Below are 16,758 nucleotides of genomic sequence, written 5' to 3' on the forward strand. Positions count from 1 at the left end.
GGGGGGGTGACGGCACAGAGACACGGAATAGCACACAGGGTTCATTCAGAAGCCACGGAAGCGATACACTTTTAAATCATCTCGATTGAAAACTCATTTGTTTAGGACTGCTCTTTGTGTTTTGTTTCTTATCCTCCCCAATAACCTCCGATTAGCACGGTTGGCTGCGTATGGTGAGAAAGAAGTTCAGCGTACGTACATACACAAAGACACAGTAACGCGCGCACGCACACAGTGGGACAAACATACCCATTCAGCCTCGGTGTACGAAAGAGTGCATCTACTACGGCTGGAACGGCACACAAAGGAGTGGCGTGTGGCCAACAACCTGCCAAGCCACCCCATTACAGATGTTCACGCACTGCGCTTGGGAACTGCTTTAAGGCCGAGTGGACCTAGGAGAGGTTTCGAGCACCGCATGCAGCTGATGTGCATCAATGGTCATGGCTTTGGAAAACTGGACCAAGGCTGCTTGAGAAGATGCCCATTACATCAACATCACACAATAACACATTAACACGCCGTGGTCTGGCAGTCGGGCGCACCGATTCACAGCTGCAGACCACACGCTGCAATGTACGTCATTGAGGCCTAACGCACTGAGGCTCCCACATTGGAAAATGTCACCCACACCGTAACGCGTGGTATGGCTGCCCCCCCCCCCTTCCTCTCAGCGATCCGAAGGAGACCCTTGTCCCACAATGTTAGCCTGGTCTACACATTGTTGTGTCCTCATCGTAACGTTCCGATTCCTCGGGCCCTCGTTAAAAATGGCATCCGCCGCCCACATTCTGCCTCTTGAAGGCGGGAAACCCCCCCAAACCCCACCCCCCCCTCCACAAGCATTGTTCTGTGATTGGTTGAGATAGCCTGGCTCTAGGTAGCATGCAGTGTTAACGGAGGTAAGTGAGTATTTAACAATGTGCACGCTACCGCAGCTAAGAGCTGTGTATAAATGGGGGGGGGGGAGGGGGGTGGAGATATTACAATGGAAATATTGGTCCCCTATTGTGGGTGGGAATGAAGGGGGCACTGTATTGGTTCAGATTCGGGCTGCAACGATCCATTAATATAATTTGCTGCGATCATGATACTCGCGTGGATTCATGCCCGCGACAATCATCAAACCATCCAGACCATCTCAAGCCTCCCGTAAACCACGTGACTTCTGCGGTGGCCACCCCCACTCTGAATCCCTCCCCTCTCCCCACCCGACCCCTGTTGCTCCTCCGTGCAGCTCACTCCTGCTTGCTTCTTCCGTCTCTCTCCCTCTCATCATCATCACCCTCCTCTCATCCTTGGCATCTTGTCCCAGTCGTTCCTTCTTCCCCTCCTCCTCCCTGTCCTGCCCAGCGCTTCTTCTCTCTCCCTGCTGCTCATCTTGAGCCGTTGCCCTCTTTGTCCCTCTTGGGGACTTCTGTCCCAGCATCCCCACCCCCCTCAATCTGCCCTGTTGTGCAACCGACCCGACTCCCCTTCCCATGGCACGCCACGGGCAAAATTTTATCGAACGTACATGTGTGTGGGGGGGCAACGGTGCTCGCTAACAGCACTTGCCCCAACAGTTTGGTAAAAAAACCATGCGGGGGATCTTTGTCTCTGTGTGTGGGGCAATGCTGACCCAGCCACTGGCAGCCGTACAGCTCGACGCGCATGCACACGCTCATGAGGCGGTCGGCCACGGGCACGAAGCGGATGATGCGCGCGATGATTGGCGGGCTCAGGTCCTTGAGCACCAGCTCATAGGTGTTCACGTTTCCCTCGATGACCTGCACACACACACACACAAAGACAAAGATCCCCCGTCTCGCCTATTAATGCTTCCGGCAGGAAACACGATGAGGTTTGCGCGGCGAGCACAACACCCAGCCAACCGCTTTGTGTAAAGGCAACAAGAGGTCTTCCTACAGATATGCATCACCCTATTTAACTATTTTTTATGTTACCAGATAAGGCCCACTGAGCTATGTAGCTCTTTTTCAGAAGTGACCTGGCCACAAATGATAGCTCAACAAAGTGGCTTATCACGTGGACATTTATAGCGGCCAAAAATTCTAAAACGCACATTTGTAAATGTGGAGGGAAAAACCGGAGGGGCCCGGAGAAAAACCACACGACCACATTGGAGAGAAAGAGACACGGTAAAGTCCAAATATAAAGCAGGCGTCAGGGTCGGGATCGAACCCTCGACCTCCTGCATATCAGGCGAGGAAGTTAACATCTCGCCACCCGCTACGGCCCTTCTCCAGCGTGTGCGCAGGTCTGGCGACGAGTCCTGGCACGCACAATGTGCCCGGGGAGGGGCTCCGCGCGGGGCCGCCAGCACCCGGCCCCCCCCACCACCTGCGGAGACGCGCGCCGCCCGCCACGCGACCAACGGCGATGCCAGCACGGCCCTGGCTCCCTGCCACGGTGAGTCTCGCGTGGGCGTTGTGTTTTGGGTGGCGCGGCGGTGCTACTGGTTGCGTTCGTCGGCCTCACGAGCAAGATAGCCATGGGTTTTGGATCCCAGATTCGCGGTCGAGTTTGTGTGTTCTCTTCCCCACTGTTGTGCATGGGTTTCCTCCGGGTTCTCCAGTTTCCTCCCATACAAAAAAAAAGTGAAATGTAACTGGTGTTGGCCAACTGTCCAACAATGATAACGAAAATTGCCGGTAAATTATTTGCATTGGGGTTACATCTAGCAACATCGCCCTCAACTGTAAAAAAATTAATTGGCAGGACCCTCCGTGAAAAGAGGTTTGAGACTCGGAATTTCGTGGGTAACTCAAGCTTACATTAAACAAATACATCAGATGGTTTGCCAGACTCAGACTCGGAACTCACGGCGAGCGGAGTGTGGAGGAGGGGGCAGTGTTCTGAGCTGACTGGGCTACAGCTGGCTGGGGAGTTGGGCAGGTGGAGTGTGATTGGAGCCGTGAGCAGTAGCATTCGGCAGGGCGGCCACTGATCAAGCCAGCATTGGTGTGGCGCTCATTTCCACTGATAGCTCTGGCCATGGCTGAGATGCGTTTCACTCGCCCGTGATTTTTAACACGAAATAATTTTTATATTTCTAAAAAAGAGGATATGGCCCAATATCCCCAATGCAGAACCCACCTGATTAAAATGAGTCTTGAGACCTTCCCCGAGATAATAATGCAATGATTTTATGAAATCCCTGAGCTGTGTGGTTTGAGGGGCTGATACCATGCCAGAGTTTACTAAGTTGCCACCCCTAAAATCCTGAGTTTGAATCCAGGTTTCAGCCATCCCTGATTAAATTTGGCTCCCAAGTCTCGCGAGCTGGTGGACTCAGCCCAGTGTCCAATTGGCTGCAGACGAAAAAAAGACATCACATTAAATTCGGTTTTGCACTTTGGCTAAATCCAGCTGTGAGAATTAAACATCTTGGTTTGACTGTCATGCCATGAACATTACTCCCTGTGGCAGAGTGGATATGACGTCACTTGCTCGGGATTTCAAGGGTTGCTCTGTCGCATCCACTTCTGTGGGCCGTTCTCGAAAATAAAATGGCTGCACTGCTCTGTAGTAGGAGTGTGTGGAATGTTCCTGTCCTCGAATGTGCGCACAAGGTCACCTGAAGGGGATCTCAGAAGTAGTTCTATATCTGCTTCTGTGGGACATTCTCTAAAGCGGCGGCTTTTACTGCTCCGCGGGAGTTCGGAATGGATTATTTTATTCATCTCGTGACACAACATTGACAACACAATTGGGATAAACTTGTGGAGAAACACAAAAGTTTGAGAGAAAAACGAGGCTGTAAAGGGTTAGGCCATTGTGACTAGGTTAATAATGATTCACATCCCCCATGAAGATTCGATGGATTGCTACGATCGATTCTGCATCATGATTTGATTCAACAACGATTATTTTTTTATATCCCTGCAATGATTGAATCGTAGCAGTGCGCTAACCGCTACACTGCTTCTCCACACTTACGCATGCACGCACAGACATATATATATACACATCGTTGTCTGTTTTAAGACCGGGGACAATGACACAGGTGGCGAGATCATTTGTCGTTTGAACGGACTGCATTCGTAGATGCTGTTCCGTACACGTGGCGTTGGAAAACAGAACACCACGGAGATTGCGGGTTCCAGTCCAGCTTTCCGTCACCTTCGATTCAAGTCTATGAATCCATGGTTGTAAAGCCCTGCGGGAGTTTGACGTTCCCAGCCCGGCCGCCATCGGCCTGCGTAACGAATGCATAATACATCCTATTTGGTTTGTCACTCGACACGGCCGTGGCTTCATTCCAGCCCCGAGGATTGAAATGTCAGATCAACTGCCGCAGCGCAACAGCTCACTGCGCGCACTTCGCGATGCCCTTGAGAAGGGCACTGCTCCGATTAGCGCCGTTTGTCTACATACGGTGCGAAAGAAGTTCAACGTTACGCGTACAGACATTGCTCATGGTAGGAACAGTGGTCCTGTGGATGCCGGCAGCATTGACCAATAAACGGTCCCGGGGCGTTTGAAAGTTGAGCCGCCTTCGTGTCTATAAATAAGCTATTGAGGGGCCTTAAGAGGCATTTCTGTCGACAGCATTTCTGCGGTAAATTTCTAAACAGGAGGCAACATTGCATTACTCACTGCAAACCTACAGAGCAAGCGACAAGCAACAGGGTATGTTGGGTTTTTTTTTTAAAAGAACGATTTTCCAAATGTCATGGACAGACAAGGGACGAGTTAAAAGAAATGTATTACGGACAGCAGCAGGTACAGGAGGAAAATGTCGAGAAAGGCAGGGTGAGATTTTGGACATTTAATGAGGGGCTTTACAACCCCGGTTTCTTAGATTTCCTGGACATGTAATCGCACCTCCGATTAGCACGGGTTGGCTACGTACGGAGCGAAAGAAGTTCAAGATACATACAAGAAAACAACAGACTGAATATGAATGTGGCTTTGTCTGAGCAACACGAAGCTGGGGAAGGCAGTGAATTAAGTTCGACGAGCAATTTGAACAATTGGATGCAACCGGGAGTAAATATCACGAGCAGAGCTACGGAGATGGTGTATTTTTATTGATGAAACCCGACTTAAGAACTGAAACTACACGGAAGGAAGACGATGATCGCCGATGTCTTTGAGAAGGTACACGGCGCACACGTAGAGAGAGCGAGAGATACTCGTTGCGAAAGTTCTGCAGACGATTTCCCTTCAGATCGTAACAGCAATCGCACACGATAGCCACGATCTAAAAGAAAACAACGTGAATGGAATTGGAACAAATGCGCCATTGCAGCAGGAACCCTCCCCTGCGCAGGGGCCTAGAGGAGGCTTTCCTAGATGTTGAATCGTGTGTTTGAGCACTGGTCATTGCAGGTTTCCGCAAGCGATATAATTTGCATTTTTGCCTAATGGCGTGAACGAAACTGTACAAATGAGCCAAAAACAACCATAAACAATACAAACGGGACGATGAAAGCGAGACACAAAAAAGAAATCCATAATCAGTACTGAATTCGTGACCCCCCCCCCCCCGAATCACGACAATCAAATTCATCGCTAAATGCGGCGGTGAATCGTTGATTTGTCTCATCACGAAGATGATGATGACGGCAATGGTTGATACACACCTCCTCGCCGCGCCGGTCGTGCCACATGACCCAGCGAGAGCCGTCCCGCGAGTACTCGAGCCGGTAAGCGGTTGCGTACTCATTCCCCGTGCCTTCCGCGTGCCGGCCTGGAGCAAACACACACAAGGACAAAGATCCCCCGTGTAGCCTTGACAGACTGTTGGGGCAAGTGCTGTTAGCGAGCATCTATGAAGGCCGGCTAGTCTGTCAGGAGGGGGGAGGCGATGATTTCTATGCGTAATGGCGAATGAGTCAAACACACAGACACAGATCCCATATATAGCCTTAACACTGTTGGGGTAAGTGCTGTTAGCGAGCACCTATGAAGGCCAGTACGGTACACGAGGGGGTGGTGGCCAGCACCACGCCCAATCGCCTTTGTCTCCCCAGTGGCGATGTTTACACACTGTACCAGGTACTCATTTGAGGCTGAGTCGACATAGGGGAGGCCCAGGATCGGTTCAGATAATCGTTACTGGTGTTGGACGTGAGCGGGAATCCAACGCAGGTCACCGGGATTCAAGCGCAGTGCGCTAACCACTACACTACCACTCCCCACGCACACACACATGCATATACACAAACGCACACAAGCATCCACGCAGGCACGCAGAAACATGTGCACACCCACACATGCACCACAGTTGTAAAAAAATCCACATTCATATAGGAGTGACAAGTTCATCTCAAAATACCACAAGAATGACCAATGTTGCAATGCAAACAAGAGAGTTTGTCTACCTTCCTGAGTCTGAAGACACATTTTTTTTCAAGAGGGTCCTGCTTCTGCTAAATTCACGAGTAACTTTTTTTTTGCATCAACGGTCAGGATAGCAGAATCCCCGGCATTAACGCACCCCCCCAATACGAGGTCACAGCACTAGACGTGCACGCAGATGGCTTGTCACCAGACCTACTGTCTGCGCTACCTCCTACGGGCACCGTCGTTGCTGAACTTCCCACGGAGCCATGCAGCGAGTAGTCAGCGGCCCTTTCGGTGGCTTTGGCATGTTATGGCACTCTGGAGGGTAACACTATTTTGGCGGTTGTTGTTATTGTCGTCATCATTCGATCGTGATAAATTTTAACCCCCTAGGACGAGGGATCAACAACCTCGTGTGATACTTCGAGCTGTGCTCTGCCAAGCTGGACATCTGTCGAGAATTAATAAACAGCAACAGGCTATGGGCATTGTACAATTGTGTTAAGGTGGCCTATTTAAGAAGAATGCTGCTCCCTGCAATGCCGATGTCATATAAGGCTGTTGTTAAGCCTCATTCATATAAGGCTGTCAAATTCCTCAACAGGTTTATAGTTCCGTCCGAAATCTCGCCATCTACGGGTGCACTTTTTTATTCGCCTAATTAGGGATCCATCTTCATTTCTTCATTTGGGCAAGAATCAGCACGCAGAGTTCTGGGGGGGGGGGTGGGTGGGGGGGGCGTTACTTCTTTCAATAGCGCCACCAGCTCGGCCTGGTGACACGAGCAAGGACACTGCTGAGCTCAGGATCAGAATTTTTATTTATACTGGAGGAATTCCATGAGCTATAAAGCTCTTTTTACGGGTAATTAAACTTTGTTTGAATATATATTGCACTATGCATGCTAATAGCATCCCATAACGCTGTACATTCCTTATATGTAAGGACCAAATTTCGATTTAAAGCTTTCGTGACTGCAGGGATTCATCTTCTTGTTTCTTTCGGTAAAGTCACGTAGAAGGGAAGTAATAAAATAATAAAAATAAAACATAATAAAACAATTCTCACGACGTTTCGGCTACAACGCAAGCAGCCGTCTTCAGGTGAAGAATGAGACACTACCAAACTAGGAGCTTATATATAAGCTGCATTGGGGGTTGAAGAGCGCCTTAACAAAAAGAATGTGCATGTGAAGAGGGATTTAGCATATTCATGGAAAATGCGTAGGCGTTGGGCGGGGGGGTGTCAAAGTCATATTATGCCCATGCATTATGCAGGATCAGCAGCAACCAAGGGGGGTGCAGGGATTAGCAGTAACAAAGGAAAGGAATGTTAATGATATGTAGCTGCAGTTACTCAACAACCACGTAGAAAACTAAAGTATAAACTACATAAAAAACTAAAGTATAAACTGCATCGCACCATCAGTATACTTACTATACTCTATAATAAGCTGAGTTACTAACAGCAAGTAATACATTACAATTTTACCTCGTAAAAATTCTATAATATGCTTCCATCTAAACCTTATTCTCTTACATCACACGAGCATATACCGTACTATATACTGCCATAGATAAACCCAACATTAAATGATATACTGTATTGCTGTAAACCAACCTATATCTTATACATTTAATATCACACTATGTATTATTCTACACACCCTAATGTGTATCGAAATGGTTTATTACGTCCTTCCAATGATTGCTGAGCCAGAATCCATCTTCTCGGTTAAAGTTGTCTCTGTGTTTGTATATGTGGATCGCCTCATGAACGAATCTCTCATGATAGCCAGATGGCTTGCAGAGAACCTCTGTCTTGGAGAAGTCAATATCATGTGAGCCCACTGAGTTGTAACAGTGATCTGCCACGGCTGAGGTGTTAGTCCTACCGTGTTTCAGGTCAGCTTTATGTTCACGGATGCGGTCCGAGACATGTCGTTTGGTTTCCCCAATGTAACTGCTACCACAGAGGCAACTTAGTTTGTAGACGCCAGGGTACTGTATGTCTGGAACCACATCTTTTACAGACGGTACCAGATCACGGATTTTATGTACTGTGTTGAATCGGACCTGGATCTTGTGTTTAATCAGGATTTTGGAGATCTTTTTTGTGACCCCAGCAATGTAGGGTAAGGTGATGGTCTTGAAAGGCTCCTCAACAGGATCCTTCTTGATGGTTGGAGTGATGGCTTTGCTGATTGTATAGTCGGAGTAACCATTTGCCTTAAGAGCTTGGCGTACGTGTTTGAGTTCACTGGAAATGTGTTCATGGTCGGAGATGCATTGGGCTCTATGATATAGAGTCTTGATGAGGGAATTCTTCTGAGATGGATGGTGGTGGGAATCCGGTTTTAGATAAGCATCCGTGTGGGTGGCTTTCCTGTAGACAGAGTGGCTCATTGAACCATCAGGTCTCCTTTTGATTAGGACATCCAAAAAGGGTAGCTTGCCATCATTTTCGACTTCCATGGTGAATCTGATGGCTGGGTGTATGGAATTGATGTGGTCGAGAAATTGGTCTAGAGCAGGCCGGCCATGTGGCCAGATGACAAAAGTGTCGTCTACGTACCTCTTCCATAAGGTCGGGCGTAGAGTGGCAGTCTGGATGGCGTCCGTCTCAAATTTCAGCAAAGAGGAGCGTTTTGAATTAGCTCAATTAAAAAAGAGGGATGACATTGTCATCCTCTCAGCCGACAAAGGCAATGCCACTGTCATCATGGACAAAACAGAATACAACAACAAAATTCAAGAACTACTAAACGATGGCAGCTATACAAAAATAAAAAGAGACCCCACCAACAGCCTCGTCTCCAAAACCAACAACATCATTTCTGCTTCAACCGCATTAATTGATCAGACCAAACAGTTCTCGTTGAAACCTTCTGCAGCCAGACCACCAAGATTGTACGGCTTGCCAAAGATACATAAAGAAGATACACCTCTTCGTCCCATTGTCTCTACTATCAACTCCCCCACTTACAAACTGGCTCGTTTTTTGTCCGAAATCCTACGGCCTTTCACTGGAAAAACCACCTCTGCAGTACTAAACTCTACTGACCTGGTATCGACAATCAAGGGGATTGCCCTGTCCCCAGACGACCTGCTTGTCAGTTTTGATGTGGTTTCCTTGTTCACCAAGGTACCTGTGCCTGACACCATCGCAATCATTGAAGACTTGGTTCATCAAGGACTGAATGCTGGGGTACCCCCCCTGGTGAGACACTGCTTAACCAATACATACTTCACCTGGAATGGAACCTTCTACAAGCAAATTGAGGGCACCCCAATGGGCTCCCCCCTATCTCCGGTTGTAGCCAACATCTTCATGGAGAAATTTGAGACGGACGCCATCCAGACTGCCACTCTACGCCCGACCTTATGGAAGAGGTACGTAGACGACACTTTTGTCATCTGGCCACATGGCCGGCCTGCTCTAGACCAATTTCTCGACCACATCAATTCCATACACCCAGCCATCAGATTCACCATGGAAGTCGAAAATGATGGCAAGCTACCCTTTTTGGATGTCCTAATCAAAAGGAGACCTGATGGTTCAATGAGCCACTCTGTCTACAGGAAAGCCACCCACACGGATGCTTATCTAAAACCGGATTCCCACCACCATCCATCTCAGAAGAATTCCCTCATCAAGACTCTATATCATAGAGCCCAATGCATCTCCGACCATGAACACATTTCCAGTGAACTCAAACACGTACGCCAAGCTCTTAAGGCAAATGGTTACTCCGACTATACAATCAGCAAAGCCATCACTCCAACCATCAAGAAGGATCCTGTTGAGGAGCCTTTCAAGACCATCACCTTACCCTACATTGCTGGGGTCACAAAAAAGATCTCCAAAATCCTGATTAAACACAAGATCCAGGTCCGATTCAACACAGTACATAAAATCCGTGATCTGGTACCGTCTGTAAAAGATGTGGTTCCAGACATACAGTACCCTGGCGTCTACAAACTAAGTTGCCTCTGTGGTAGCAGTTACATTGGGGAAACCAAACGACATGTCTCGGACCGCATCCGTGAACATAAAGCTGACCTGAAACACGGTAGGACTAACACCTCAGCCGTGGCAGATCACTGTTACAACTCAGTGGGCTCACATGATATTGACTTCTCCAAGACAGAGGTTCTCTGCAAGCCATCTGGGTATCATGAGAGATTCGTTCATGAGGCGATCCACATATACAAACACAGAGACAACTTTAACCGAGAAGATGGATTCTGGCTCAGCAATCATTGGAAGGACGTAATAAACCATTTCGATACACATTAGGGTGTGTAGAATAATACATAGTGTGATATTAAATGTATAAGATATAGGTTGGTTTACAGCAATACAGTATATAATTTAATGTTGGGTTTATCTATGGCAGTATATAGTACGGTATATGCTCGTGTGATGTAAGAGAATAAGGTTTAGATGGAAGCATATTATAGAATTTTTACGAGGTAAAATTGTAATGTATTACTTGCTGTTAGTAACTCAGCTTATTATAGAGTATAGTAAGTATACTGATGGTGCGATGCAGTTTATACTTTAGTTTTTTATGTAGTTTATACTTTAGTTTTCTACGTGGTTGTTGAGTAACTGCAGCTACATATCATTAACATTCCTTTCCTTTGTTACTGCTAATCCCTGCACCCCCCTTGGTTGCTGCTGATCCTGCATAATGCATGGGCATAATATGACTTTGACACCCCCCCGCCCAACGCCTACGCATTTTCCATGAATATGCTAAATCCCTCTTCACATGCACATTCTTTTTGTTAAGGCGCTCTTCAACCCCCAATGCAGCTTATATATAAGCTCCTAGATTGGTAGTGTCTCATTCTTCACCTGAAGACGGCTGCTTGCGTTGTAGCCGAAACGTCGTGAGAATTGTTTTATTATGTTTTATTTTTATTATTTTATTACTTCCCTTCTACGTGACTTTACCGAAAGAAACAAGAAGATGTAAGGACCAATTGCCATGTACAGCCACTACTACCAAGTAAATGAAAGCCCCTACTACACCAAGCAAAATCAAAAATGAATAAACAAATTATGAAATGGCACCAAAACAAAAAGCACAAATAACCAAAAAGTGATCACAACAGAGAGATGATTCCACAAGGTCTACACACTCCAGACCACAATCCCAAGTCCCCTACCAAGCCAGGAAACCTGCACAGGAGTGACGCTGGTGGAGTGCCAGATGTCCAGTTCGAGCTAGAGGAAGCCGGACAAGATCCGTATCCCCTGGTGGTCCACATTCAGCGGGGTAACAACTGCTCACCGCACCGCACACCCTTGATCTCACACTCGCATTGAGTCTTTGTTGCCCGCAAGTAGCGGTTTATGTTGAAAGCCTTCCCCTCGCAAGAAGGGCCACTGACCAAAGCACTGAATTTTAATTCCATTCGATCTCAGAAAAAAAACCCTCCGCCAGTTATCTCAGCCATTTAGTTTCGTCCGTAACTTCTGGGCGCCCCGTGGCATCGGGCTTACGAGGCAATATCCTCCCGATGCCAAATACTCTGGGGGAATTTCTAAACTTTGGCCCGGTTTCAAATTCATCGAGTCTCACCAGCAGGCGACTGCTTTATAAACACCAATGCCACCGGGTGCCCTGGATGTTAGGGGGGACAAAATACACTGGCTAAACGAACTTATAAAAGAGCTTTCATCTCGTAGGCCAAAACTAATTCACTTTTGAATCCGTCGGTCAGCGATCCTTCTTCCGGCGAGCGAGCGAGTGAACAGACGCGAGGTTTTTATTTCTGTTTTGGGGGGGGGGGGGGGGCCCAGTCACCTTGCGTGCCGACGAGCGTGATGAAGTGCAGCTCGCGCAGGTCGACCTGCAGGAACTCCATGCTCTGGGGGCTGATGGAGCCCAGAGGGCACCAGGCCCCGTCGCCCTCCTCCGAGTCGAGCCTAGGTCACGGTCGGCGTCCAAAACAAACAACGGCCCGTTAATTTACCCAGGGAAGCCTAGCGTGAGGGAGTCCTAAGATTCTTTGTTTTGTTTCTTGTTGTTGTTTCAATTCGTACAGTGTTTATAATAAAGGTCTTTGGGTCAGATCGCGTTATTTATAAATGTGTCGCAACCCTCCACCACCCGAGATGGCCAATCAGTAAAAAATGTGTCACATTGAAGAGTGAATCCACAACATTTACAATTTTTGGGTACGACGTTTCGCTGGCAATTACCACAATGTTTCGCTGGTCCTACTCAAAATTTGTAAATGTTGTGGATTCACTCTTCTGGGCTAAAGTAGTGAACTATTTGTCTTTTGTCAACGTGACACATTTTTTACTGATTGGCAGTGTCGGGTGGTGGAGGGTTGCGACACATTTATAAATAAAGCGATCTAAAACCAAAAACCTTTATGATGAATAATATTGGTCGTGAAAGCCTCCGTGTCGTACAGTGTTTGTTTACTGCCGTCAGCTCAAATGTAATACGTATTGTTGGCATACTATTTGCACACGTTTTCGAATCATCATTTCTCATGCACACGATTCGGTGCATGTATCGCGAGTATAAGAATCAGTTGTAATCAATTAATCGATGCATTATTCAAAACCTTATGATATTTATTCAGCCCTCGCTGAGACTCATAGACTCATTCTCAGGACAGTTATGAATTGGGGTGTCTGACCAATTAAATTCGTGAGTCGTTGGCACGATGAAATCGGGAGTATCCAGGGAAACCCACGCGTACGTGCCAATTACGCTCAAAGTGCCACACAGATAGATTCAGTCGACAGACCGGTACCCAATTAACTTTAATAATATTTTTACTTTCACCCATTGTTGTACCGCCATCTCCTGGCCACCTTGCCGACCCAACCATATAATGCCTGGAAGGCACTGTTCGTCACCTATCCAAAGGTTTAACTAGGATCAACTCAGCTTAGCTTCTGAGATCTGATGAGACTTGATGCGTTCCGAATGATTTGTTGTCCTTCCCCCTACTGCATACCTCGAAATGTTCCAATCAAGGTCGGAGGTCAGTTTGGTCAATCATCATGACCACCATCATCATCATCATCCCTTAGGGATTGATCGAGTATCACTCAGTGCCAGGTTTCGATAAGACTGGCTCCAGCCGTAGGCATCTGGAATTTAAAACCTACAATCTCAGGGCAGCCAATGGAGATGGGCGATGGCCCCATCGCTAAATTGGACAGTCTCCCGGAACGGCCAGAAGCATTGCACGGCCGAGTGCTGGCTTGTTTGGACACTCGAGTTGGCACAGGCTGTGTTCCCCATCTGTTTCTTTTCCCACAGCGGCCGAGTCCAAGAAAATGGCTGGGGGTGGGGGTTGGCCGAGGGGGGGGCGGTTATGGGGATACACGCACAGAAAACAAAACCCCCTTCCCCAAATCTCAGCGGATTTAGAAAAAAAAGCAATAAAGGCGGCGGGGAGGGAGGGGGATAGGAATCTCTCTCTTTTTTGCCTGGCAAGACGGTTGCCAAGGCAGATAAAGTGAATATTCCACACATGTGGACAGCTGTGCAGACTCCAGACTGGCCACAGTGTTGCAGTAAGTATCCACGCGTCTCCTCGATGAGGACGATGATGTTGACGATGGTGTTTATGATGACGGAGACGGCGGCGGTGATACTGCAATACCAATTGTGATTATATTTTTGTTCCCCCCCCCGTCCGCCAATGTTGTTCTAATTGTGCAATTGAGGTCATGTCACCCAACAAATCAATTTCCAGTTGGCAATGTCACATGACGTCGCACACCGGCCCTCCCGAAAGAGCCGCTTCTCCTTCTGCAGTTGCTTCGATTGGTCGTTGAGGTTTTACCACAGAATGCCCAAAAACGTCACGGCATTATCAGAGTTGTAAAAGGTAAAGAGCGTGGGACACACGTTTCTTGAATTGGCGGATCACTCAAATGTTGCGAAACTTCCTTCCCGTGGGTGTCGAGGTGTCATACCCTGGGCTTGCCAGAAAAATTCAGGACAGCAAAAATGTGCACTCCACTTGTTCCATCTGTGTGGGACAGAGCATTTCCCCCTCGCACGCGTGGGCTTCTCCAGGTGCCGTGGTTTCCTCCCACATCTAAATGCTCGTTAATCGGCCGTTAACGCTTTAGTATACATTGAGGATCGCAGAGCTTGGGCAATTCTTGGTGTGGCCGCCTTCCCGCTTGTCCGCGGTTCCTCCTCGCACCTCTCGAGTTGAATGCTGTGCGACGTGTTACGGGCTGAGATCACGATTGTCAGGAGGCGATTGACCGCCGGGTGAAGGCAGTGACCGGGAGCAAACCGGCGAGTGCTGAATCGCCAACCAATGCGAATTCTCCACTTTTAATTCCATCGAGTGCAGGCAGGCAGAGGAACCAGCCGGGTTGCTCCACCCACCCCCGAGATTAGACGACGGTGTTTCTATTCTACTCTATTTCGGATTTATACAGCGCCCTTGCCAACTCCCATCAGATTTGTGGCCTATTTTTTCACACTAGGTGGCACCATTCGTATACACCTTCAACCGAGTGGTTTATTTTTTTCGTAAGGTAAGAAAACGGTTAAAACTGTGCGCTACTCGTATGGAAAATTAAGCGATCAACCGAACCCACCATGTTTCATTTTAGTACAGTCGTTGGTGACACAAATCACTACAACTGAGAACCCAGTTTTATCACTGGTGGCCGAAACCCAGATTCCGAAATGGTGGGAACATCAACCATGACACACGAACCATGGTGATTTTACCACCGGTTAGTGGCAGCCGATGTTGTTGCGCCCATAGGTGTGTATACGAGTAAGTGTGTAGGTGTGTGAGTTAGCATGGAGTGATGTGGTACAAGAGGGTGTGGAGCTGAGTGGACTTGCTGATGACTGGGACCAGCGGTGTCAAGATCGGCTTCTGTGGAGGAGGCTTGTGAAGGACGCTACTGGGCAGTTGGAGCCAGTCGCCCTCCAGTAACACCGGAGGGCAGAGGAGCGACGCTCACAACAACGAGCTGAGTGCCGGGCGGCTAAAACACAGCAAGTTGGCACAGTACGGGCACAGAGGGTGCATCAGTCAGTCATCTCAGTCAGTCAAACAATGACACCTGGGTCTGTCCCGTGACCTCCTGCCAGCGGGCGTTCGACACTTCAACGTGGCCTTAAAGTGCACTTAGCCCGGCACAGGTGCCGCAGTGACGTTACCGCCACGTCGTGGCGAATGGCGATTGTTGTTATTGTTGTTAAGATAGCACGAATGTGTGACGAGGGTGTGCTGCAACGTGGGTGTGCTGCGTGCAGGCAGCGTGTGTGAGCGCGTGTCGCGGTGGCGCGGCAGGCGGTGCCAATGCGTTAAGTCACCTGGCGTAGTGAGCAGCAGTGGTCTCGTACCACTGGCTGCTGGCTGTGATGTCTTCATCGGGGATTCGCCCTTCCTGCATGCCCAGCGCGTACCTGCATAAGCCTGGGGTTGGTGGACCGCAAAGGGATGGGAACGGAGAGCGAAAGGCGGTATTTGTTATTGATCAAGGTGGGGGTGGAGAATAGGTTCAGCTTGCACTGCGCCTTAAATCGGCTACACAGAATAAAAAAAAAGTGAACTTCTTTCGCACCATACGTAGACAACTGGAGGTTGCCCTTGTTATTATTACCTGCTACCGCCAACGTAACAGCAATTTCAAGAGTACTTAATGGGAACCAGAACAGATTGTTGTGCGACCAAGTGTTGTTTACTGTGGTAAAAGTACGAATCGCAGGAAATGAATACAATTATTGGAGGAAGTGATTGAAGGGCCTAATAAAGCAGGCGGCAATGGTGGTCTTCCACATGAATAGGAGACAGAAAAACAAACGCCATGCACAACAAGTTTTCGAAGAAAAAAATCTGGAAGCATTGTTGGGAGGAATGCGACTGGAAACCACAGCAGATCAGGATGTTGACGATGAAATAGGCAACGACTGATTGCGAGGGGGAATTGTTTGGAAGAATTCCCTTAATCATGAAAAGCAACCAAGATACATCATCTTCTTGGTTCTTTCGGTAAAGTCACGTAGAAGGGAAGTAATCAAATAATAAAAATAAAACATAATAAAACAATTCTCACGACGTTTCGGCCACAACGCAAGCAGCCGTCCTCAGGTGAAAACCGTTTACAATAGCTTGGCACAGATGCACGCCCGTTCCACAATCATAGGGCGCTGATGGGTGTCGATTGAACTTGGCGTGTGTACGTAGGCCGAACTTATTTCGCGCCGTACGTAGCCGACCCTGTGAATTGGACGTGCGGAGATGACGGAGATCATGGAGGTGGTGAGGACGTGCTGATGGGTCTGGGGCGTGCGCCACTAGTGGGGGGGAGCTTGCAGTGGTCGGCCAGGGATGAGGAGAGACACAGCGAGCCCTCAAAGTGAATCATTACCGCTGGATCTCAACGCCGCTTCCCCACTCAAGGGCGATTTCGCGGCTCAAACGATCACAGAGGCAGCGC

At 48.3% G+C, this 16,758-nt stretch overlaps 1 protein-coding gene across 1 annotated transcript in view; it reads right to left on the minus strand.

The window, feature by feature from the left end:
- Window positions 1-16,758, minus strand: part of DDR2 (discoidin domain receptor tyrosine kinase 2) — an 81,872-nt gene that overhangs the window by 33,383 nt on the left and 31,731 nt on the right. Inside the window, exons 3-6 of the mRNA XM_061561559.1 lie at window positions 15,632-15,734; window positions 12,113-12,234; window positions 5,592-5,698; window positions 1,622-1,769 (exon numbers count right to left, since the gene is read on the minus strand). Of these exons, the coding sequence (XP_061417543.1) occupies window positions 1,622-1,769; window positions 5,592-5,698; window positions 12,113-12,234; window positions 15,632-15,734 (480 nt within the window). The remainder of the gene's footprint in view (window positions 1-1,621; window positions 1,770-5,591; window positions 5,699-12,112; window positions 12,235-15,631; window positions 15,735-16,758) is intronic.

Source organism: Lethenteron reissneri, chromosome 27 (assembly GCF_015708825.2).
Source record: "Lethenteron reissneri isolate LAM-NWPU_2019-01 chromosome 27, ASM1570882v1, whole genome shotgun sequence".
Taxonomy (NCBI): Eukaryota; Metazoa; Chordata; class Hyperoartia; order Petromyzontiformes; family Petromyzontidae; genus Lethenteron; species Lethenteron reissneri.